General features: G+C 44.1%; 2 protein-coding genes across 2 annotated transcripts in view; one reads left to right on the top strand and one right to left on the bottom strand.

Moving 5' to 3' along the window:
- macrod1 (mono-ADP ribosylhydrolase 1) overlaps positions 1-26,763 on the top strand; it is an 88,759-nt gene that overhangs the window by 14,153 nt on the left and 47,843 nt on the right. The window lies entirely within an intron of this gene.
- On the bottom strand, positions 649-26,316 carry flrt1b (fibronectin leucine rich transmembrane protein 1b). Its single transcript, XM_076159495.1, has 3 exons — positions 26,094-26,316; positions 7,594-8,584; positions 649-4,958 (listed from the first exon to the last, which is right to left on the bottom strand). Exon 3 carries the CDS (start codon positions 4,938-4,940, stop codon positions 2,742-2,744), a length of 2,199 nt encoding a protein of 732 aa, XP_076015610.1. The 5' UTR covers positions 4,941-4,958; positions 7,594-8,584; positions 26,094-26,316; the 3' UTR covers positions 649-2,741.

Here is a 26,763-nt window from a genome sequence, read left to right as displayed (position 1 = left end):
TGTATTTTTCTGATTGTCGTTCCACACACACGCACACACACACACACACACACACACACACCCGTCAGCCACGCTCTCACTTATACACTCCCCCAGTTCGTTATATTGATCCATGCTTACACAAGCATTAGCACTCACTTAGAATGAGAGTCATGTCTACAGCCAACGGCGGGAGCACAAGGGATAAACACATCCAACACTCACACATACACTGTCATGTTGCTCTGTCCAAGCAACTGATACACAAACTATGGAACACACACACTCACTCACACATATAAATGAATTGGAGCGTGGAGTGGCTGGTGTATTCATCCAGTGTGTGTCATTTAACGCGTTCCGCTACGTCTCATCCTAAATTATATTAATAATGTGAGGTTCCCATTGGTTTGTACTTCCTTTAGCCGTCACGGTTTACTATTTGACAGGCGCGCAAAAAGACAACTCACCACACCGCTTTTCTTTTTACAAGTCTTTATTCATCTGTGTAGAAAAAAAAGACGACAGACCAATAAGTGGATTAGCAGTTTTTCACCCATTTTTATGTTTGTACATCACATCTGAGGGTGACACTTGAAAAGAAAAGCATTTCCACACAGAATCAAAAGAAGCTTCGGTGCTCTTAAAGAAAACGAAACAAAACCAAAACAAAATGCAGACCAAATAAAAGCCTACCCAAGAGCTGCTCTAATATTACTGGAACACAGTAAAGTAGGTTGGGAAAGGGAAAGAGAGCTACTTAAAGAAAGAATGGATTTAAACACTTACAGGCTCTATCTAAATCACCACTCTCCTCCCCGCTGACGCCTCGCTCTTTATTTTCTCCCCGCTTTCTCCTCTTCCTTTTTTTTTTATAATCTCTGGCTGTTTGCTAAGAGTTAGATGTTAGATTCCTTTGAAGCTCTTTAAACTGCATCAGCTGGGACAACAAGAGGCAGTCAGAAATCAGGTGTTGCCATTTTTTAATGTTGTGTGTGTGTGTGTGTGTGTGTGTGTGTGTGTTGACTACACAGTGTTGCGGTCAGGCTGTGATCGCTGTGAACAGAACTGTCTTTGCCATTTTAAGGTCTATTAAACTGGAGGAGTGAGCCCTGAGTCGAATCATTTACTTTAGCTCGCAAATTATATCAGATTTACTTGTAAACGGCATCTCGGTTGCATTTAATTACTTGAAAATTCCAACCTTATCTCTCGAGTTTCCCCTTAAACACAAATGAAAGCCCCAACTGCGCGATGCCGTTTTATGAGAGAATTTCAGCAAACCAATCCCACTAAAACATCTTTTACTTTCCTCCTTTTATTATGATGAAAAGGCTCGAAGATTAGAAGTTATTATAATGTGTATGATTTGTTTAAGTTCAAGTGCTCTGCTAATTTATTCATGAGAATAGAGCACAATGGAAATTGGTCACATATTCTTGAGAGCCTTTCATGTTAAGCCAGCCTTTCATTTTGTGGTCTTTGAAGTCATTTTTGTGGTTGTAATGTTTTCCCTCTGATTGTCTTGCCTGAAATTGTGATATTTGGTATAAAAGGGGGCCATGTTTTGTTGAAGTTATGCAAGGTGGAAACAACCAAAAATTAATGCAAATCTCTTGATTTGTAGCGATCACATGGCTGTGCTGCGTGTTCTCACTCAGGTCTCTGGGTGTAAGAGTGGATGTGTTATGTGTAAAACATTTGCGATGATATATTATTGAAGTTGTTGCCTCCCCATGGCCCCAAATCTTTTCCTTTTGTCTGCGTCTTCACCTCCTGTCGCTGTGTCAAATACAATTTTTGTTGCTCTTTTTCCTCATATTCTGTCCTCGGTCTGTGCCCCAAGCTGACACACCCCTCTCAGTATCTTCCTCTTCAAAATATTCACTCTCTCCCTCTTGTCTCTTTTTATGTACTCTGCTACCATCCATCCATCTATCCATCACCCTCCCCCCCCGCCATTCTCTCTTTGCCTCTCATTAGTCTCTGCATGCTGTGGTTTGTGTCTCTCGTCTCTGTCAGAGCTGTTATCACTGCTGTCGGAACTGACTGGCGAGAACAAAGTCGTCCTCTGCTCACGGCACCAAAAAAGACACAAGAGAAATAAAAGGAAAGAGCTTCAGCCAAAAAAATAAAATTGGAAAAAAGGAAAAATTAAAAAGGAGGGGAGAAACCCAGAGGAAAGCAGGGTGGGGGTAGGAACACATCCTTTCATGTCAACCATGATGCATTGTCATCTGAGGGTTATAAAAACCGTCTATTTCTCTCTGTCATCCCTTTATCTATACAGCACAGAGCTTACAGTTGGTTGGAACATATGAGAGCTACGTATCTCTATACACATCAAGTGCCATTTCCTCATATTATAAATATATGTCCTGCTAAATCAACTAACCCTATATCAACCTCAAATAAGTTACTGTGTAATATTACGAGCTGAGAACAGTAGGTTTGAAAGACACTGAGATATCCAAAAGAGAAAACATAACAATTTATAACCATATCATTTAAACAAGGTTCTGTATAATGTAATATACAGTAGCAAAGTATAGTAGGACTGTTACTTCTGTCATTCAATAGCAATGTCCAAACAACAAAGCTGAAATCAGTCTTTTCTACTAAGCAAACAATCAGAATTGAACCAGCAGAGGCACACAGGGTACTTTGGAAACCAAGGACAAAATGGCCACTGGCCTAGGGGTTGTCATCCACAGAAATGGTGCCTGGCAACCATGGCTCAGGGATCAGGTCCTTTTCCCTTATCACGTGTAGGCGTAGTCTATGTCAGGGATGCCACCCTCTCTGTAGCCACGGTTGGTACCATAACTGGCGTGATGGTGGCTCGTCTGGCTTAGGATGGTGCCATTGAGGGTGCCGGCTCCGTGGCTGCTCCGGTAGGTCCCATTTGCTTGGGAGGAAGTAGAGGATGAGGGGAAAATGGTGTGGATGTAAGTGACATCCTCTAGCTTCGGTTGCAGGGGCTGATGGGCCATGGCCGTCATCTGAAACCCTGCTGGAGGGGCCCTGATCTCTAAGATCGAAGTGTCTTTCTTGGTACCTGACTCTACATAGTCATCATAATGTTTTCCACCCCGACCCCTTCCGTATGTGCCAGTCTCTCCAGTCATATAACCTGCCCTCTGTCCATACCAGCAGAAGATGCCAAAGATCAACAACAGGCTCACCAATGCTGTGGCACCCCCTATTATCCCAGCCAATGGCAGGGCTGCTGCCTCTGAGTCCTGTCCCTCCCTATCTGACCCGTCTCCTCCTGTGCCGACAGCAGCCTCTCCAGTCTCTATCTGAGCGCAGGCCGGAGCCGAGGCTTTACTGTCTGTGTCCAGGCTGCCAGCTCGAGATGAGCCCATGCTGGCACCCCCAATAGAAGAGTCTTGTCGTAATGGCAGCAAGCAGATGAGGTAATGGGAGCGTGGAGTAAGCTGGGTAAGGAGGTACTGTTGCCTCTCTCCAGGAACAAGAGTCTCTGTAATGGAACCAAGGGCTGCGCTGCTACCCAGCCTCAACCACGATAGGCGGAAGGAGGGTGCTGGCTGTGGGCATAGCCAGCTCACAAGCACACTGTCTGGAGAGAGAGGTTTAACAGTCAGTTCCAGAGCCTCCCCAGATACTTGCCCCCCTTTACCTGGAGGCAGGGGCATCACCAGGCCTGGCCGCTTGGCTCGCAGGGTGAATAGGGAGCCTTCGGTAGGGACTAGCAGAGCAGTACCACTGGTGCTGCCATGTGGGACCGAATCCACTGCTTGGCCTCCTCCAATACCTTCTCCACCTACTTCACCCTTTTCCATTGGATTATACCCCTCTCCAGCACCAGGGCCAGAAGGGGGTCCTTCACACTGCTCCATAAGTTCGTTTAGGTCCTTGAGTGCCTGGCCCCTTGCAGCCTCAGGCCCCTGGCAGGTTAGACCCCTGACTGTCACTGCTGCCCCTCGAGTATGAAGCCAGGCATGGAGCCAGCGAAGGTTGCAGCCACAGTACCAGGGGTTTCCTCGCAACAGCAACAGCTCCAGACTTTCCATGTCCTTCAGAAGTCCTCGAGGGATGCTAGTCAAGTTGTTGCCTGACAGGTCCAGCCTCTGTAGCCGCCGCATCCCATCCATGGCCCCCCTTGGAATGTGGGTCATTCCATTGTCCTGCAAATGAAGCCGTAACAGGTGGGAAGTAGGCAGATTGACTGGTGGGGACTGCAGAGCATTCCTGACCAGTGAAAGCTCAGTCAAGTTGGAGAGACGGGAAAAGGTATCGTCTGCTATCCGTGTATTGGCCAGTAGATTCCCATCCAGGACCAAGCGTCGTAAGGAAGCGAGCCCACGGAAAGCATGTGTGGGGATGGTGCTGATTCTATTGTCATCCAGTCGCAACTCTTCCAAGGATGCTGGCAAGCCTGCTGGGATACTTGACAAGTGATTACGAGAGAGAAACAACAATCGCAGCCGTGGAGTCCCAGAAAAAGCTCGCTCCTGGATGCTAACTGTGGATATAGAGTTATCATCCAGGTGTAAACGTTCTAGCAATGGTAGCTTGGCCAGGGCTGAGCGTGGCAACGTTCGTATATTATTATCCTGTAAGTGGAGCTCCCGTAACGAAGGCGGGAGGTGTATAGGGAATTCATCCAATTGGTTGGCATACAGGTATATTACTCGTATGGAACTGCTTTGTTCAAGTGAGGGAGGCAACCCAGCATTGCTCAACCGGTTGCTCTGCAAGTAGAGGATGGCTGCCGTCAATGGTAATGGCGGAATTAGGCTGAGGCCACGGTCATTGCAGTAGACAAAACCTTCATCGCAGCGGCATACAGAGGGGCACACGATGCCCTCCTCCCCTTCACCTGTCTCCATTGCAATTGCAGCTGCGGCCAACTCCAGGACTTCAGCCAATAAGGTGAGGCACAGGAGGAGCAGGAAGAGCCAATCACGGAGCTCAGCAAGACTTTCAGCTGCCATCGTGTAGGAGTACCGCGCCTGATTGAAAGAGAAGAAATGGGAAATAGTTAAAACAAGGAAAAATGCTATAGCTCACTGATTCCTTAATCAAGTAAGCAGCGAGTCATTGGAAAAGCTAGAAGGAAGAAAGGAGGATTTGCGCAAAGAAACCAGACAATTGCAGTTGTCTTTAAAACAGTGTGTCCTGTCTGCTGTGGGGGAGATCTGGGAACTGAGCAGTCAGACAAACTTTGTCCAGTATTATATAGGTCAGAGTGACCAAGCAGAAGACAAACTGACATTTAGATGCTGAGGGGGCGATGAGGGGGTGGAATGAGTGTGCAAGGAAGATTACAAGAATTTGAGGAAGCAGGGATGGCAGAGATGTAGAAAAGGCATGGTTGCGGGGAGGGATTTTTTTTCCAGCCAGATTAATTGAAATGGAGTGAGAGATATGAAACTTGCTATGAAAACAATACTTTCACAAACTTATAGTACTGTATAGTGCGATACACTACGTATCGGAGTTGAACCAAACACACACAGTTTTGTGCAAATTCTTGCAGTGTTTCTATTAAATGATGTGAACAAGGCTTGTTTTTCACATTGTGTGATTGTAAGATCGGAAGTCAACATGTAGAGAGCTTTGTGTAAATTTGTAGCTCTTAGGGAATTAATAATCATTATATCCTCAGATCTGTCTGTGGTTCTATCAAACAGCAAGCGAGGGTCAAGTGGTTGGGCTACAGTTAGAGAATTCAGCTAGTTTTACAGTGATATCCTGTGAACGTGTCCACATATTTGTCAATCTGGTTGGAGAAAACAAAACAACACTGCATCTTTTGTGTTGCAACAGCAAGTTGCTCAAAACACAGGTGAATGGAAACCCCACTACAGACAAATAAGTAAACATGCACTCACAGAACACAGCCTCAGTACAAGTTGACATGTATAATGTATGTTCTCTCTTGGTTTTTATTGTTTGTGAAATTTCTATAAATTATTCAGGTAAGTGGTCCTGAAATCCCAAGAAATATCTTAGTGAGATGTTCTACAGAGAAGCATTTATCTGCAACTTTCTCCGTTGATGTTTTATTGTCCCCTAGCAAGCCTCTGACACCAACATCAATAACATAAATTTACAATTCAGATAAAATGATCCCTGTGTTTCCTCATTCACAGCGCACTATTTATAGAATATGAATAATATAAAGCAGTGAAAGTTGTGGCGATTACATAGCATATACTCGTTTGACTCCCTTCTTCCGAGTTGCCTGGGGCTGTAAAATGTGCCCTGATGTGAAATGCCTGACATGATTTGACAGCACATTTGATAAACAAATCCTCTAAAGGGAAGTTTTTTTCTGCCCTTCTGTGCGCGCACACCCACACACACGTGTCTGTGTATGAACTCAGTGCTAGATGCAAAATTGCCCCTTGGCTGCAGTCAAAATCCATGCAAAGCAAACAAGAAATGGCAACAATGGGAGAGATGGAGGGGCGGGGGGATGGGGGTGAGGAGACAGATGGAGAGTTGGACAGTCAGTCAGAGGAGGAGAGGGGAAATTATTTTCTGGCAGTACAAATTCAAGTCGGAATCAGTTGGAGTTTCATGAAAAAAGAAAATTTCCCCAGCTTGGGTCGGATCTTTTTTGTATGAGACTTGTGTATAAATAGCTGCGATAAGTATAACTGCACAAGCTTGTGTATGTATGTGGAACAGAGCGGCATCAATAACAGCCACCTCCTGTCTTAGCTCGATGCAGGCAGTGAAATGTATGGGTGAAACACAGTGTGTATCTGTCATGCAATTCAGCATGGACGCACACGTTTTCTTACCATAGTGGTATTTTTAGCATAAACAATTTCTGAGCATTGCCAGCATCTGAGTGACAGGAAAATTACGGGAGAGGAACACATGGACATGGAGGGGAGTGTCAAGGTAGGAGCTAGGACCATATTGGGAGTGTTCTATGAATATCAACTGGCATATGCTTCAGTGCCACACTATCCCAGCTTCCCTTTCATAAAAATCCCTTTGGCACAGACATGTATGTGTGTTTTTGCCTCCTTGCCAGGGTTTCCCATCGCTACAGCCTCTCGACGATCTTTTAGAGTTTTTTTTTGTCGACCTCCCTCCGCTCATTCTCTCCAACTGTCACACTCTCGTACAGAGCCATCCTATCTGCATCTTTATTTTTCATTCTATCTATGTCCTCCATCTGCCCACCGCCGTCTCCTCTTCATTATCTTTCATTAAATCCACTCTCAGGTTTGTTGACAGAAGTGTCCAGGCGACCGTCCTTGTCCTCTCATCTCCCCATCTCCTCCTCGTTCTAATCCTCTTTTATCGTTTCCTCTTCAGTCGTCTGTTGATTCCTACACACTAAGATCGGATCAATCAGCTCTGGTTGTGTCCTTTTCCTCAGACCTCCTCTCTTCTCCCCTCCCTAGTGATTTAGTTTCTCTTTTTCATTTAGATTTGGACCCCCCACCTCTTCCCTTTCTCCTTTTTGGAAGAACAGAACCAGCGTGTGTTTTTCCATCATGTGGCTCAAAGCAAGTTACTGTATTAATGTGCCGTTTGTGTGGATGCAAGTATATATACACTGTGTGTGTGTGTGTGTCTGTATATGTGACTGATCCAGGGTGAGAGTGCTGATGGTTCACCTACCTGCTCAATCGGTGAATCTCTGTGCGTTTCACACTTGCCACAGCTTTGTTCAAGGCTTCGTGCAGTGGAGTATTTGTGTGTGATTTAGGTCGTGGTGGAACTTTGTGTGTCAGAGTGGTTTCCCTGTGCTCTTTGGGTCTTTCAGAAGTATAGCCTCGTTCCTTGGGGCTGCTGAATCTCCTTCAGCTTGGGTGAATGATGATAAGGATGATGATAGCCTGTACTCCAGGGCGGCAAGAGTAGAAACACCAGCATGGCTCAAAGCCGCCTTGGCAACCGCATTTCTGTGATTCTCTCCACGTCTCCCACTGCCAAGCTCTCTCTGGGTAAGGGTCTCTCAGACCTGCCAACTCAAGTCATCTTCAGCGAGTTCTCCAGAGGCCTAATTCTGAAATCGTCCCTCTACACCAAAATTCTACAGTTAGACAGACAGTCAGAAGATGTTCAGGGCTCAGGGCTCAGGGCTCCTGCCTCAAAGTCAAAAGCAATGCTGGATACTCATGCAAGTAGTAGGTCATGCAAAAACACTAAAGTGCTGTTCTGCACTTCTTTTCAATTGCCAGGTTGTGGCTTAGTCACTGAAATTAGCGACAACAGCAGCCAGAGAATAGTGAGATTTCCACAGTATTGAAAAAGCCAAAACAGGAGTCCTTATGGTAATGTGATCTATTGTTATTAGTCAGGAGATGACAGATTGGCCTGGTGCTGAGAGTGCTTCAGGGGAAAAGGTATCTCGTCCTGTAAATGATTTTTTCTCCTCTGTTTCTGCTTCGCTCTGCACTGTTAAATGTTTGATGACTCAATCCCCTGTACATGGAGATCGTCTTCAGAGGCAGCAAAACCAGATGAGCCTCTATGTAGTCTTCTCTGATCATAAAAGACAACCAGTCACGTGACTCGGTGTGAAGGGTCCACCCCTCCAAATGATGAGTGATGTTTCACTGGTGTTTGGTCCAGCAGGGCAGGGGGTTGAGTGTTACAGAGCACCCACCTGAAAAGAAAGCAAACAAACAATGTTAGAATTAGCAGGCAGTAGGTGCGGTATGTCGGCTATAACTTGGCAGGTTGACAAAAGGCTAAAACAGAAAACCCACTGGAATTCCTCTTTAATTCAGAACCAAGAGTCCTTTGTAAGAGAAACCACAGCAAGCCTGAACATTTTACTGCATTTTACTGCAGCATAACATGTAATATGTTGACTGATATTATCTGGACAATAAAGAGGCTATAAAGATTTAAAAGGGTAGCCAATAAGCCGATTAAAAATGTAGTCCCAAAATATAATGTTTCAATATAAATTGCACATTTTGAAGAGTGAACTTTCCAGAAACTAAAAGTTTTACAACATAATAATTTTTTCCAACATAAATATGTAAAATGAAAATACTAAGTTCACAAGTACCGGGACTAAAAACTGATTGAGGAAGAAATAACATCCTGTAGATTTTTCTGCCTTTACGTTGTCCTGTAATGGTTTGCTTTGGCTGTCGTGAATGGTTTACGTGAACTGTGGTGATGGTAGTTGAAGTATATTCTGTAAGAGGAGATACACTCAGTTGAAAGATTAAGTTTTAGTTTTTCTGCTCTAAATTCCTACAATTTATTACAAGAGCCTGCTCAATTTAATGACTGCAAATCTTCCTCTTCTTTTTTAATTTCTTATTTTAGAGCAGAAAACTCTTAAAGTCTTAGTTGCATTATTTGATTCAGTGGTGCTTAACTGTTTTGGCTCAGGACCCCCACAGAAGTGCTGCCCTACCACAGGCAAACTAACGCAGAGCAGGAAACAGTTTTCAGAAGATTTCCCCATTAAATTTCATTTTCCCCTAACACGTAAACCTAACTCATACCGTAACTCTAAGCTAAATATGAACTACTACAATAGATAATAGACGAATAAAAATGGAACTAGAGTCACAGAACACAATTAAAAAAAATATAGGCCTATATTTCATACCATTGAAATACTGTTGAGACTTCAGAGATAAAGTAGAGTGTGTTCTTGTTAAAGAAGCTTAAAATGTTCTTTTCATATAATTATTACGTTATTTTGTTGTAAACTACCTCTAAAGTGTAGCAGCAGGCTTTAGTGTCAGTATATCACAGAACAATGAAAGGTACAGGTTGAACCGATATGCCCACTAGAATGGTTCTATCTTTTAAAATTAAGCACCGTGAATTCGTCCTCAAGGTCAATGCTGCATGTAGACAACACTAATCCCCATTGGACACAAATCTCCCATTAAGGTAATTCTCTGTTTTTACGTGTTGATTTTTTTTTTAATGCCACACAACTCTTTGGAGTTTTCATTAAGCACCACTCACTAAGTGCCAGTATCTTGTGTGCAGAATCAAACCCCCCCCCCCCCCCCCCCCCCCCAGTGAACACGTGCGTTAGACATATATACTGAACGTACTAAGAAAGATTCATCAAGGCCATTAACTGCTCCGCTGCTCACGTTCTCCTGTTTGCCTCATCCCAGAGTAAGTAGACTACAGAGCCAACTGGGAAATTATCATGCAGTTTGGTTAAACAGAAACAGACACAAATAAAGCTGTCCTCATTTTCATTTCCAGAGGACACGTGCAATAGCTGAGGAGACTTTAGTCAACTGGTTCAGATATGTGTGTGTAAGTATCAAGAATTTGCATGCTTAAGAATCCCTTGAATAGTGCACCAGAGTGTGTTTTTAGAAGTTTGGTTGTTTTAAATGCTTCCACAAATAGAAAGGAATGTAGTGAACTGGCTGTGCAGTTGTGTGTGTGGTAGTTAGGATGGTTAGTACGAGATGAGATTAGGCAGTGTGTGGTGAGATAAAGTGTGCTTTTGTAAAATACCCCCTCCCCACTTGATAGCCAGTTTGCGGGCATTGGTAATCAGATTTTTATGTGCGAGTGCGGCTAACGTGTAATCAAAACATGAACACATGGGACAGAATGCTAAAACCTGTCAACTGTGAGCAGCTTGGCAATACTGCCTTGTATTATTCATTATAACATCTTAGAGCCATTATTCTGTTCATTTGTAAATAATCAATCTGTCTGATACTAAAAAATCATTTATCCTTCACACACTTGGAGTGTTTCCAATCTCACATTCATTGGTAACGACTGGTCTAAAGCCAGCCTGAGTCTCGGCCCTAATCTTAGCTTACTGCAGGCAAAACACAACAAGATGCAAGTGTTGAACATCTCCACCGCTCGCTGCCATTGCCCATTAGTTACTAATGCATGTGGGTTTATTGGTGTAGTGTTCATGCAGCGCTTATAATGTTTGTGATGGTTTCTGAGAAACAAGCTAAGGGAAGGAGATGTGGAGGAGACAGGAAGCATTAGGCAGCACGTCTCAGAAAAGGAGAGTTAGGAAGCGAGAGCAAGACAGAAGTCGTTTAGGGGAGAGGAGGATGTGAACGGGTGATTTTAATGGCTATAGTCAGGTTACAGAAAGGGACAAAAGCTAAAGTATGTAGTTCTAGTCTGGACTTAATCTTGGTCAAATGCTTTACTCTGCTACATTTCAGAAGAAATGTTATTACAGGACATAAATGTACTGCAACACCTGCAAATACCTGTTAACCTTACATAACAGGCGTTAGCACACATTCAAGATCCATCTTGACACGGAGCCAGTCATCTTTGGCTCATCACAACTTAATCCAGTTTTGTACAGGAGTGCTTACCGTAGCGATAATGTAAAGCCTCTGAATAGGGAGACATCTGGACATTATATTGGAATGTGCGCTTCATAGTTTCTATGCATTAAGCTCTTTTAGCGCATCGTAATCTTCATTCGAAAATGCTCTTTTCTTTGTTGCTTTCAATTTGCACATTTCACATAACGGCAATGTTTGTACACACTCGAGCCCTCAGACTTATTCACCGCCATTGAATACAGCGTAGTGCCGACACCAGCGGTAAAGGCTTCCTTTTCAGGTGTTGAAGACGCGATCGCAATAAAATCAAAGCCAAACGCCGGCTCCATTTCCGTAAAAATGTGTCCGACTTCCACTCGTAGCCATCAAACCAAATTTTCTGTATTTATCTAATCGAAATTTAACTGACAACCAAGGAATTGCTCTCAGCGGTGACATAAAGGAAAATAGAAACTCAATACAAAGCACAGTGATGTAACACTGTGAGAGGATGCAGGAACTGAATGAATAAATTAAACGATGCTGCAATTGTTGTATTTGAGCATTTATACATGCCCGGGTCAAATTTCAATACAATCCCAGCTGATTGTCTTTGTCTATCCTATCATTTATTTTTCCTCTCCTATCAATCAGCTGTAAGAAATAATAATAAGAAGAAATAAGAAATAACACAGGGAACCAGCAGCTCACACACAAAACGCTGTGTAGCTGTCAGGGAGTTGAGGTCTTTTCTGACTGAAGCATCACATTGCATCTTTTCTCTTCAACTTGTTTTGTCGTGCATAGTGGAGCGTGCGCACAACATCTCGTTCCTCAGGGGACGCGGATCACTCTACTTTTGTGTGCCAGTCAATGACAACTGTGGAGCCCACAGGCAGCGTGTCAACTTTCACTATGGCCTCTGACATCCAAGTGCTCGTGCTGTGTCGCGTTGCTCTTTCCTTTGGGCAGTAACATTCTAATATTAAGCACAGTTTCTTTGCGTTATGGTTTAGACTGATAGACAAGAGGGGGGGGGGGTGACAATACAAGAGATTCGGTCATTTGATTCATTAATCAAGCAATCGTAGAACGAGCAATCAGGATCATGCTCCTGTATCAACAGCGTCAACAAAAATGGCATGGCTTTATATCTAGTGCATGGTCGAGTGCTAAGATGTGTTCAACTCGCATTAAGTTACATTATTAATTATAATTAATGTGGTAGCCAAAGTGGTTAGAGCAGTAGCCCCAGGAGCACAACTGTGCCAAAGGAGAGGTTGCCAGTATGGTTCCAACGCGTAAGCAGCCAAACTCCCAGTAAGCACTGCAGGTACCGCACGGCTGAAGCTCAGCTCAGCTCAGCTTTAACTACATATTGGCTGAGATGGGGAAGTGCCTGCGATCTTACTTGACCTGTTTTGACAGGCTTGAGGCCGTCTACGCCGTCCTAGTGTCCGTGTGTTCACTTCGCTGTCTGGCTTGTTTACTGAGCTACGAGTGATTCTGTTTTCCCTTTGCCTTCTAAGTAAAGTGGTGGAGCCCTTCTGATCTGGTGTTACGGCTGATGTTGAGGATTTTCTCAAGGGTCAAACGGAGGATTTTTTTTCCTATAATGCCGTACAAAGAAGATGGCTGTATAAGGCTTAGCAGAGAGCGTCAACCTTGAAAGCCAGGGAGTGTCTTAGAGTTCAGGATTATGGTGTCGGTGCAGCCGTGTTAATTTACGAGCGGAAAAATGAATTCCTCTTACCGATTGGGCGACGTCGTACCAGCTGGAGTGGGCTGGCTTGTTATAATGTCAATTCAAATTGTATGTAAAACAAATCGTGATCATTATTCATCACAGTTCCTTGGCCCAGTTTAAGTGTTGGACACCTCCACAAAACACCACACATCTGTTTGACAAATATATACAGATGTGTGTGTATGCTGTTACTATCCTCAGATGGAGGTAACACATGTATTAATAAGTAAGAAAAGTATGTGCCGAGTGTTTATATGGCCATCGTTAGCTGCAGTATGAGGTATGACACCTTTAATATGGGTTTTCATGCCATATTTACTATAAATGACCAGAAATAGTGAGTGTATACATCTCAAAATTCTCCCCTCTGCATAATCTGGTATCTACATGACAACATATTGGAACAAAGTGCTGCGGATGGTAGCAGGGAACTAGATAATCTCCCTTTCTATCCAATGTCTGCTCCTCCAGAAAAATGGAAAGGAGAGCCAAGTCACAGCTGTGATATTTGGCAGTGCGCTCGCTCTGTGCTCTGCAAGGGGCTAGGAGGTAGGAAGTAAGGGGGTAGGAGCTAGGGATTAATAGTTAGGGGTCTGGGGGAACAAAGTCTGAGTTCTTTGTAATCATGTGGCTGCCTAACCCGAGTGTTAGCGAGGTTGATGAGCACGCGTCCCCGCTGACACACTCTCTCCACATCTACTCTGCTGAATATTAATATGGAGCAGAGAATTCCTCCGAGTCCCATTGTCAGACGGCCCTATTGTTCTCCGCTGGCCTCTGCCTCGGTGTGTGTGTGTCTGTGTGTTTAGTATTAACGTGGAAGTTGGCGTCTACACTGTATGCATATTATGCCCGTGTCTTCTTTGCGTGTGCGTGTGTGTGTGTGTGTGTGTGTGTGTGTTGGCGGTAGCAGAGCAGCAGTAAAGGGAGGCAGTCGGGGAGATGAGGGGTGTGTTGGTAGCCCACCATGGGCCGTAAACACAACCAGCCTGAGAACACTTGGACCAACCAATAGGGCTCAACATTGGCAATTATTTCACCTAGAGGCACAATTTGTAAAATGAACATACTCATTAAAATGGCTGCGTGTGTGTACAGGCATGTACCGAGTGAATTTAAGAGCACAGGAAACGCATCACAGCATAAATCCTTGACTTTCCATCAAAGGGTAACGTGATGTCCATGATATCTGCCTGACAGTGTGTTTGTGTCTGTTTTTATGTGCACATCCGTGTGTGTGTGTGTGTGTGTGTGTCTGTCTGTTTGAATATGTGTGTGTCACTGTGTGTGAGTGTGACTGTTTAACTACTCTGCACACGTAACCTCCCCATTTCAGCCTCCCTGTTTCTCATTTACTGAGCCAGCGCCAGAGAGAAAGACTGTGGGGAAATGAGAAAACAAGTGATAGGGGGGAAGAGAGAGAGAGAGGAGAGGGGAGGGGGGGGAGAAAGATAGATGGGGAAATAGAGGCAGAGAGGCAGAGAAGGGAGGGTAGGGGGTGATGCTGGAGAGAATGAAGTGACGCTGGAGTGAAAGGCAAGAGGGGAAAGAGAGGAGGGATGGCAGAGAACAGGAAAAGATAGAGAAGCAGAGGCAGGGAGATGAGAGAGAGACGGAGAGACAGAGAGAGAGAGGGAGAGAGAGGGAGAGAGAGGGAGAGAGAGGAGGAGCAGGCAGCAGATTTATGAACCCATTGGAATGTAATTTGGAGGCAGAAATTACTGTCAGCCTGTGCAAGGTTTAAAGTCAGTGAAGCCTGAATCCACGGCCTGCCTCTGTGTGTTTTTGTGTGTGTGTGTGTGTCTACGCGTGCATATGTACGAAGAGAGTGTGTGTGTGGCATGTATCACAGACAAATGGATGGCAAATGTGATGCAGAATAATACCACACGCTTCCACAGTGGCTTGTCGTACACACTGAATGCCGTGTGTGTCTGTGTCTGTGTGTGTGTGTGTGTGTGTGTGTGTGTGTGTGTGTGTGTGTGTGTGTCTGTGTGTGTGTGTGTGTGTGTGTGTGTGTGTGTGTGTGCCCTCATTTTTTACTGCTCTTCCATGCATGAGTGACATGACTACATGGCATTGGAACATAACCCAGCATTCATATTTAGCAGCTCATATTTCATCTACGCTTGAAGACACACTCACACACACAGGCACACACAGGCACACACATGCATAAAAACACACACACACACACACCAGTGCAGAATTCTTGTCAGGCTCTGAAGGCCATGACTCTGGCAGAATCAGTCGAGGGTGTCGGCTTGGACAGAACGAAGGCTGCACGGAGAGGCGGAGAGAGAGAGAGGGAGAGAGAGAGGGAGGGAGGGAGACGAGGATCGACGGAAAAGGTAGAGGTGGGAAATGAGGAAGAAGAGAGAGGGAGAGGCTCTGAGAGGGGTTTAAAAAGAAGAGTGAGAGGGATGTGACTAGCTTTCTAACACAGCAACACACAGCTCCCATTTAGTGAGTGTGTGAGAGGGAGAGAGGGAGAGGGAGAGAGAGAGAGAGAGAGAAATCAGCAAAGATCTGAGGAGAGGGAAAGTGTTCTTTTCTCTCTGTCCAGCATCATATTGTCACTCACTCTAAACACACACACACACAGACACAGACACACACACACACACACACACACACACTGATTACTTCTAGGATTATTCTTGCCCCCCCCACCCCACGCTGAGCAATGTGTGTCTCTGTGGAGGTAAGAAATGTAAGTCTGTGATTGGCTGTGATGAAACCGTGGTGACTGCCCAATGCCCGGTCACATGACACGTCAGCTCACGTTTGAACTTAAAGCCACTCAACGTATCACATGTGGAACAAAAATCCTGCAATACTAATCAACCGCAGCTGATCTGATCTTGATCTTGAAAGAGTTGCAAGTGCGACTCCGGCCCAGATGTACTGCACTGCCTTGCCACAGCTGCGCTACGCTTTCATCTGATCCTTACGCAACAAAAACAGTGTGTGTGTGTTTAGTGAACGGTTGTGAAATGTAATCCCCAGTGAAAACCTTCTACCGCCGTGTTGTCTTTGCAAGTGAAAGTCAACTTTGAGCCGGTACTGGCGAGGTGACACCATTTTGTTGCGGAACACATGTAGAGGAAAACACGCCAGAGTGCTGATGAAGAGGAGACAGACGTGTTAAACGCACTTAATTACACTTTGGGATTATCAGCTTCACAAAGCAGATGTGTGCCACTTGTCCTGATCAGCAGCTGCTTGGGGGATTGACTGGCTCGCCTAAAATGGACGCCTGTGACACACATGCACACATGCACACACACACGCGCAAACAAAGTTTCACCCGACCTTTTCTACTCTTCCAGAAATAACCATCACTGTTTTACACACTCACATTGTCGTGCTCTTTCGACCTGTGAACTTGTGCTCAGGCTCTTGCTTACACAAACACACACACGCACTCACACACACACACACACGCACACATACACATCTCTCTGTTCTTTGTTCTGCCAGCCCGTGATAATGATAGCAACACCATTATGCACTGTGACAACACTGCCACCCACTACTTTCTATGGCATTTCACACCAACGGTGGAACCTCTCTGCTTCTCTGTCTCTCTCTCTCTGTGCTCCCACCATTTATTCCCTCTCACTCAGAACAGTGCTGAGGTCAATTATCTCTGAATTTGTTTATAGGTTGACAAATTGAAGTGGCTGGGAGGTGTTAAGTAGCATATGTAGATCATTTTTTCAACTCTATTTACTTCTCTTGTGCTCCATTATGTTTCCTCTCTTAGCTATCTTTATCTCTACTATGTCTGCTTCTCCTTCGTTGCTTCTCGGCATCATTTCTCCTTTTGTCTATTTCAGTCTCTGCTCCTTCTCGTTTTTTCCCTCAAAGAGCAAACGATTGAGCATGAAGACGATTTAACGTCAAACGTAGCAGCGACTTTAAATCTCTTTTTTCTGTCTTAATATAAAATTTACAAGCAACAATTGTTTGGTAAATGTATTTCATGAACAGCTTATTCTATTAACATGACTGATAAATTGATCCCTTTGGTAAGGTTTCTGTGAAATCCCGACCCGGCGGCCTCATTCGTTCTTTCCATGCTGTGTTTCCTTCCTTTCACCTTTCCCTCTCTTTTCTCCTTCACAATAAAGCCAGGGCGGGAATTCACTGATGGGATGAGAGCGAGCCGCTGAAAGGCACGGAGTGAAAATGGGAATTTGCAATACATGGGGCCTCGAAAACCTATTGTCAAAGGTTGGAGAGCGAGAAGATGAAAAAGAAGGGAAAAAAAAGAGAGAGGCTAAAGAAGAAAGATGGAGGGAGGGGAGCATGGATGGGAGGCAGACAGGGAGACAAAGTGGAGCTGTGGAGTTTTTGCCCTGGAGGAAGCCGACTCCCAAAAGAGGGAATGAGCAGCAGAGGAGGGCGTAAACGAGACTTTGAGAAAGAGAGAGAGAGAGAGGAGAGGAAGAGAGAGCTGAGGACGAAGGAAGTGGGGTGGGTGACTGAGAGTGGAAGAGAGGAGTTAGGGAGGGAGGAGAGTGAAAAATGTTCACGACAGATGAAAAAAGGAGGGGAAGGGTGGGGGAGGCAGAGCTGTGCAGACACGTCGCTGTACACGCATGCATAAAACACACACACACACACACACAAACGCACGCACGCACGCACGCACGCACGCACGCACGCACGCACGCACGCACGCACGCACGCACGCACGCACGCACGCGTCCACTCGGAAAAAAAGGTACTTTGCATGAATATGGCGCGAATAATGAAAACGCTGGCGGCTTCATTTTAAACAGAAGCTGATAATTATAAGAGTGAGACCTCACACTGTGGGGCCGCGGAGACGACAGAGAGCTTTTTATGCATAAGCAGTAAATAAAGTGTATTATCTCTCTGGGGGCAGCAGCTCCGGGTGCTGACTGTGTGTTCATATCACTGTGGGTTTGAGTCTGGCTTGGCTGCGTGCTCAACTGTTGGTTTTTAAAAACACAGAGAGAGAGAGAGAGAGAGAGAGAGAGAGAGAGTTGAACTCAGCAGGCCAAAGTAGAAGTAGGCAAAAAAAAGAAGAAGAAGCTTGTGAGTCAGATTTGACTGACAGTTGGTCCCTTTCTCTCTTAGAGGAAAGATAAAAGACTAATGTACATCTTCCTCGCCGGCAGACTAGACTGCTGTAAACGCTCCCCTCCTTTCTGGTCGATCAACCGTAGCAGCTAACTCTAAATGCTGCCGCCCGTGCTCTTACTAGACCCAGAAGGGAAAGCACCCCTCATTGGCTCATTTGCCAATTCTTGTATTGATTTTCAAATTCTTTTATTGGTTTATAAAGTTTTACATTGTCTTGCTCCAGGTTACGTGTCTGAAGCGCTCCTAATGGTTGCTGAAGTGTTATTAAGAGTGATGCAGCTTTTAGTCTCTATGCCCAGAGGCAATGGAACCAATCTCCCTGACCGTCTAACTCACTTTGCAAGATTTTAGGCAAATTGTGTTTTCATTCATTTTTATCGGACCTACTTATTATTTCTTTACCTTTATCCTTCCTCCCTTTAATTAGCATACATTTGTTATCGTATCTTTTCGCTCAGTTATCTTTATCGTACAAGTTTGTATCTCTCTCCTTGTGTTAGTCTGTTGGTTTAACCCTTTACTGTGCAGCTGGATCAGGTGCTTTTCATTGCAGGTTTTACAGACTGCTACTCTGAGACTGTAAAGTAAAAGCTCTGACTACCCCGTCTGTGATAAATAATGATAACAATAATCATATTCGGTAGCTGCTTTAAGAGAGGAACCTCAGTTACATACTACATTAGAGGTGGATGATGTGGACGGGTCAATGTCCCGTTAACAGTTTGATACCGGCCTGTAGTAACGTTCTCTCCTGCTCGGTATTGTTAAAGAATAAATGCAATAAATGTATCTAAAGAACCCTACATATCCGTCTGCCTGCAATATTATGTGCCGAGTGATGCTATAATGCACCCCCATCTCCTGGCAAAACACACATTCACACACAGCCCGGCGTGCATACACACCGTCTCATGACAGTATGTGGATAAATGCATCCCATTAAATATGATTGAGTGTTTTTCCGGCTCAAAGCATTTACACTCACTCTCCGTCTTTCTCTCTTGCTTTTTCTTGCTCTCACTTGGGACAAAGTATGCTCAGGATGTACGTATGTACAGACAGGCAATGTACACACGGACACACACACACACACACACACCATACACACCATACACATCATACACAAGCATCCACCAGTAGACTTTCACACAGGTCACAGTAACATTTGCGAGATTGAACCAGGCGCTGATGCTACTTATGGAGTAGAATCCAGGGAGTCCTGTGTGTGTGACGGGTGTGTGTGAGTATACACTGATGACGACAGATGAAACATGTCATTTTTAAATCCAATAAGAGATGTGAAGGCCCTGTGGGGCCCTGGTGGCAGGCTAAGGCACGATACCATAGGTTCAAATCCAGCTGACAAGCCTCGTCACCTTCATCCACTGACATGATCTCTCTCTCTCTCTCTCTCTCTCTCTCTCTCTCGCTCTCTCATTTCTCATTCAACTTTATAACCATCAGGGGGAGGAAAAAGGCACCACTAAAAAAAACTAAAATAGAATCAAGGTGTCATGTGCAGCTGCTGACTAAAGTGAGTGAACTAACATCCAAGCAGCTGCTGTCAGTGCGTCATTCTGGAGTCGTTCTTTTTTTTCTGTTTACCTTTGTTCCTCATTATAAAGAGACAATGAGCGCTGCAGAGAAGGCTATAGGGTAATTATCAAAGCTTATTCAAGCACAGAGTCAAGTACGATCCCTGCATACCTGAGGGATCTATTGGAATTCAATACATCAGGTCAGATGCATATTCCTGTCAGCTGCCCTCCCAATCCAGCGCCGTCTTGTCATCGTTTTCACACAGTGTGCAGGTTTCTGAGGACGGATGGAGGTATTTCATATTTGCCAGTCCTCCCTGTTTTCTCTACCAAAGAAAATAATTTAAATGAAAGCATTTTGTTTGGTGTACAGAAACATTTGCTTGATTGACATGCCTGCCATGGCATTTGGTCTACAATACAATATGTGTGTGATTTCTTTTTTAAAGAAGTGATAGTTTTCCTGTCAGAGTAGTTGAATTTAAATCCCTTAAGCAAGTCCTGTTCAACTGAAATATGGGACGCGGAGCTCATCAGCATACGCCAAAACATACAACATGCAAACAAGCGGTGGAAATTGTAGCGACTGTTTGTCAGCAAGTCAACAAAACACTGAAAGCTTGTCCAGCTTGTGGATCTTTGCTCAATTAAGACAAAGCCGAGACACACGCAACCCATGAAATTTAGCTCTTATTCTGCAAGGCCCCCTGCTGGTGCGATGATACCATCCAAACCCCTCTACACACGCCAGACCTTCTAATCAATAAAGCAATTTAACCACTCAAATATCCAAACCCTGAACTCCAAATGAGCAGCACCATGCAAAAACACAAGTGAAAAGCCCGAAGTTTATACCTGTCATGGTCGATTTTGACATAATTTAACTATCCACCACCTCTGTCTCTGCATGGACAAACAGGAAGTAGACGTCGGTCCAAACAATAGCGATTAAAATGTTGAAAACTGTTAGAACGTGTTAATTCACAAAAATCATCAATCATACAAAATCATCTACTAGCTGGGCAATAACAGCAAACAGTGAAAACCACTTAACAGGTTGCTCATTCTCTACGAAACAATGAGGTCATTTAAATTTTGTTGTGGAGTTATAACATTGATCTCAGCCATAACACCGCTAAAATATGGAATCAATTTGCAATTTTAAAGCTGAAAGTGTCCTAGAGAAGAATCCGAGACCGCCTTGCCTTTAGATCCGCACTCTCGATTGAGAGACTAGACATGTCTGCTGTGGCCAGTCATGACATGCAAATAAGACTCTCTCTCGCCTCAACTGACTTGAAAACGCTGTGATCACTGCCTTACCTTGAAAAACAAGGTACAAATGAAGGTCTTGTGTTGTGCCTCTCTGCAAATGCTAATTAAAATGCACATTTGAGCTATTTTGGAGAGATTTGACATACCTAAGGGCGCACAGGAATACGCTCTAGTAAATGCCTCATTAAAATCTTTTCCTTTTACTTATGAAGATCAATTTTTGCTTTCGGATCGGAACAGGAGGTCTCGGAGCACAAATCTGTGCACTTTAAAGAGTTGTTTTAGTCAAGTGGAAGGTTATTGATGTAAAACTAAAAATGTCATGTTCGTTGTTACTTGTATTTTCAGTTAGAATAATACATTTTGTGATTCAAGATGTTAAATCTAATGGTACAAGTGTTTAGATTTGCTGTGTTGCCGTGATGTATATATGTAGTTAAAAGCATAAAAACAAGCAAAAAATATAGGTGAGATTTTGGGATACAAGGTTGCCTTCATTTCGTTATTTTTATTTTTCAATACAATTTTTCCTCACAGTATAATTTTTTTATTTTCTTTTCATTTCAGAATAATTCACAAAGCCAAAGCCAAGGAGCGCTAAATTCATGTAATTATCATCCCTTCCAATTTGAAAAGAAGAAATGGCCTTGATCCTTATATTTAGTGCATATTTCGTGAATTACAACCCATTACGTCCTCTGTGGATAAATGGAACACAAATGAAAAACAACAAGTGTTTTAGGATGAGATGAATTAGTGCGCTTACATTATCCATTAAGTTCTACCTGGCTCGGTACTTGATTTCATATCAAACCCTCGATCTGAATCAAAACTTTGAGCCGTTAATTCGAGAAGCATCACAAAACAAACGACTGGTTTGAATTTTGTATCCATAAAATTACACATGTATCTACAATCTTTGCTTTGTCTTTGAGCCACAAACTTAATTTTTGAGTTATTGATGCCGAAGTGTGTTGCAGTAAAAAATGAATCATAACACAAGCGCAATTGATTGAACATCTATAATTATCTGTCAAAATCCTGCAATCTAAAAGCTGGATGTGGGCTTTAAATGTGTATTCTACCTGACTGTCGGAGGCTATTGCGGGGCTACAGTATATCTGTCATCTCTCTCGATGTCTGTAACACACAGCTATCGTGTTTGCATTCATGACATGCTGGAGCAAAATGTTTGGAACCAGTCACTGACAGCCAAAGCCTTGTTCTGATTGTTTGAGGAAGCTTCGAGTACAAATTGAGAGAGGCACTTCATGCACCTTCATCACTAAAGATACCGGCTCCGACCATTGGCTACTCAGTGTCCTTGTCCTTTTGGAAAAGTTCACCTCAGTAAAGTTCACAGCCAGGAAATCTGTGCCCTATTTCTTTAGTCCAACCGGGTTTATACAAGTGAATATAACCACACTAATTTTTCACATTGTTGAGATTATTAGTAAAGAAGGTATCTTTTTTTTTTGCAGGCTACCAAAAGTGTTTTCAAGCTACTGTAGGTAAAGGAATGGTTCAGTCCCTCTGAAGTCATCCTTAGTGCTCAAATGAAAGCTCATCTCTGAACTTCTCTGTGTGACTCTGACTCTCTTACGTGCCAACACTGCCCACACACATCCACTGCCCCAAAAAAATGGATCCGCACACACACACACACACACACACACACACACACACACAAAGATGCAGTCGTAACACTTACTCTGCCTAATGCAAGCACACTGTGTCTCCATGTGTGCACACACTTTGGCAGAAAGTCTCCTGAATTGTTAAACCTTCCCTTGTGTAATGCATCTCTCTAATGATCTTGTCTGGTATCTGCTGTGGGATATATTTATTTCGCAATTTCTCTGGAGCATATTTAATGTCTTTTCGGGACGGTCGCAGCCAAAACATGGCATTGTCTCAATTATATAAAAGAGCGCTATTTGTTTCAGTGGCATCGTACAATAGATTGTGTAACGTATAAACTAAGACAGCAAAGGCCGATGTATAGTCGGCTCTCAAGTGTCTTAAGCTGCACTGAATTATTTCTATTCTCAAAGAGGAAATGTAAAATGGCTCGCTGCATTTCAGTGGGATCTAACTCATTAAATCAAGTATTAAATATTCATTTATCCTGTTTAGAATAGGTGATGTTTGTTTGAATAAATAGTCTACAGGTGCATGTAATCAATCATCTACGTAAGGCTGATTGTCTTTTCATTAGATATTCTCCTCGTTCTCTCCCTCTTGTCCTGGGCTCCGTGTCAGCAGCCACCATCTTGTTGCGCAATGTACGTGCTCAAATCTGCTGATCCGCCTTTACGTTTTGATTTTCTGTCATTTGCAACATATAGTGATTTTATTTCACTGCACATTTTACACACGTTTACTCTAGATTTACAAATTAGCAAGGTATTCTATTATTGTGGCCTGGTACAGTGAAAACATGATGTAATATCTAAGGTAAATAATTGCTTTAAGCCTGCCTTATGTTTGTACTTTGTAGTGTAAACGTAAATATTTGCCTAAATGCTAATATGTTGTATTTTGTGTTGCTGCCAGAGTAAAAACAAATGGGAATCGAAATCAAACAAACCAATAATGCAAAACAGATTTGAGTTTATCTGTAGATTCATTTCTGATTGTTTACATGAGATCTAAATTTGTGTTGTACTTCTACAAAATGTGTCCCGCTTCCCAGGAAGTTGCTCTGGGTGTGTTCATTTTTGCGAACAGTTCATATTTGTTCTTGTCCAACCGAGACATGGCGCCGTTCGTGGTCAGTTAACTAATGATGACTCTATGCGCGGCCCCTCCCATCTATGTTCATTTGGTTTGTTCCGCTTGTACGAAAATGGGATCTACATCATTTAATATATGTAATGAACCATTATTGCAGCAGCGGGTCTCTAACAGATGAACAACAAATATTTTAATATATTCTCTGTGTGCACTTGATTAGTTATTGAGCTCTGTGCAGACTGGGTTTCCCTGAACGCCACCCAGTCCTGTCCAGTCTGTTTAACAAAGTACGGCCCTGGGTGGTGGAATAAAACCTTACCTGGAAAAGACCAGACCTTCCTTTCACAATACATCCTTGAAAAGACCACAGGGCAATTCATTCTAATTTGCTATTGATTCCAATTCCAAAGCTTGAGTCTTCATAATATCTCTAACTGTGCTTACTGTAAATGGAGGGAATGTCCTCTGCACTGGAAACCCTTCCGTTGTTGCTTCACTACGAGGATTCAGACACAGATGGCCCCTGAACTCTGATTCATTAACAATTACTCACTCACTGTCACACCAGTCCAAAAGCAAAACATAAACATGAAATTTGGAACCTTTCTCAACGTGTATCTAAGAAATGATGGTTTCATCAGGTTGGGACAGCGGTGTCTTGCTCTAGTAAACGCTCAATGAAGTCCACCGTCTTTCTGATGATTCCTTAAGTGTTACACATGGCTCTTGTTTCACATTTTAACATTGTAGCGTCATTACCCTGATACTTCACCACAGGGCCCAGGGCAAGCAGACAAGGTGAATCTGCCAGAAATCATTCACTTAGGATCCATACACAACACAACCGTATATGGTATCCTTGTCAACACGCGCATTAACAGCAAACACATGCTGCGTCAAACACATCACCCACTGACATCAGACATCTTTTAACACGTTCTTTTGAAAATTAGCACACATTCTTGCTTTGCAATCTGAGCCGAAGACGTGCTGCAGATTTCCATCATTCACGGATGCTTCTGACATGTATGCACCGCTGTCGTTATGACGATGGATGAACCCCTGTAGTGTAGCAGTTTTTCCGGAAATGACAACAGCCATTCAGGCAGACACACTAGCGGGGGCTCCTTGACTCAGAACACATCTGTTTCCATCCCTTTTCTCATTATGTATGTGTTTATTAGCTTATGCACGGCAATGGCATCCTTACCCTAACCTTCATGGTTTATTGTGTTTGTGAATAGAGGGTTATATCAGCAGGGTCCCTCATCCCGCTGTAGAATGGGTGAATAAGAGGATATCAAAAGGGAGGTGATGGAAAAACAGTGTCTGCTGCCTTCTCCTCGTCTTTATTCTCAACACATTCTACCAGTGTGCAGTTCCCTCTAACTGCATGACTTGCCCTGGATTCTCTCTCTTCCTCTCTAGGACATTACATTTTAATCTCATGTTCAGTGCTGCTCTCTCTCCCTTGCCCCCTTTTCTATTTGGTCCTTTTACTTCACTCTGTCACTCTCTCTTTCCTTGTTCTCTATCCATCACTCCACCCATCCATTCCTGTTTTTCTTCTTTAATCCCATGTTCTGGCCTGCTTTGGCCCCGAGAATCTCGTTCTAATCTGCTATCTCAATATGGCACAGTATGCCCGCTAATCCCCTGCTTGTGTACATGTGTATCCGTGTGCCTTCTCCGATATGTGTGTTTACATCCAGACAGAGATGTTTGGCAGTGGTTCTACTGGAATGAGTTGAATGATGCAACATTTTGTTGTCTCCGTCTACTCAAGTGTCCTCCACAACACACAGCTTCACATATGCCCGGTAGTGTTGTGTGTGTGTGTCTTAAGTGTGTTTGCAAGTGTACAGGGAGTTACACACATGTGACGGCGACATTCCCACTGGGAGAACATTGTGGCCCTTTTGATGAACACACAGCCTCACACATTCAACCCACAAAGCCAACCCGAACACGCAGTTATCAGACACACACACTTCTGCTCACATGAGGAAAACAGGGAGGGAGCAGGAAAGAGTCATGGGAGAGATGGGAGAAAACATGCAAGCGGGAATACAGCCTCTTAACGAACTCCTGTATAATCTGACTTTAATCTCCCTCTGTCAGTCTCTGTGAAGCCCCCTGTGCGTTAAACCTTTGACTTTTTTTTATTGCATATTCCTGTGGAAACACTGCTCCAGCAGGTAGCTGCGCACACACTAACACACACTAACACACACACACACACGCACACATATATACAAAAACACGCACACTTTTCCAACAAGAGTCCAGCCTGTAACAATCAACACACCGCCATAAGAGCCAGGGAACAGACGGTAGAAAGCAGCAGCTCCGTCCACAGCCCCGCGGTCCAACCTGACATGAACCACGGAGCCTTTTCTTCACTAATGCACAGTCATCAACCGGGAGTGAGCGGGACTCCGGAACACGTCCTACCTTTGTTATCCATTTTCCGCTCGTTTCCCTCAAGGCATCCTTGACAAATCGACCCCATCCGCCGAAGTTGATACACATTTTCTCGCGTGTCGAATAAGTCCCGTTAGAAAGCCCAGCTGCAGACGCGTGAATGGACTCGGGGACTCGGGGAGGTTCGGCTCAGCGTCCCTCTGCCTGCCTGCCCGCGCACAGCCTCCGAGATGTGCACTAGTTATCTCCCACCCCGTTGTTTCACTCTGTGGCTGTTATGAGGTTAATGTGTTTGAGAAGCGCGCTCGTGTGTGTGTATGTGTAAGAGAGAGAGAGAGAGAGAGAGAGAGAGAGTAAGGGAGGGAGGGAGAGAGAGAGAGAGAGAGAGAGAGAGAGAGAGAGAGAGAGAGAGAGAGAGAGAGAGAGAGAGAGAGAGAGAGAGAGAGAGAGAGAGAGAGAGAGAGACTAACCTCTAGGCTAATAAAGTCTCGCTTCCCCTTTGCTCTCCGTCTTTTCTCCTACGCCAACTTCGCTACTTTAACTCCAAAGCGGCTTGTCATAACCGAGAATCAGCCTTTTTTTCTTTCTCCCCCCTTCAGCGGTTCCAGAATGTCTCCCTGAGCGGAAAATAGCGGCAATAGGTGCGACTAATCCCCATTTCCACCTCGGTTTATCCCTCCAGTGTTTAGGGCGCCTCCGT

Source organism: Genypterus blacodes, unplaced genomic scaffold, assembly GCF_046128005.1.
Source record: "Genypterus blacodes isolate CSIRO-AG114 ecotype Tasmania unplaced genomic scaffold, CSIRO-AGI_Gbla_v1 ptg000098l_1, whole genome shotgun sequence".
In the NCBI taxonomy this organism is placed as follows: Eukaryota; Metazoa; Chordata; class Actinopteri; order Ophidiiformes; family Ophidiidae; genus Genypterus; species Genypterus blacodes.
This window is presented reverse-complemented; position numbering and strand designations above follow the sequence as displayed.

Coding starts and splice junctions, on each gene's coding strand:
- flrt1b (XM_076159495.1), bottom strand. CDS start 4,940: ATGGCAGCTGAAAGTCTTGCTGAGCTCCGTGATTGGCTCTTCCTGCTC.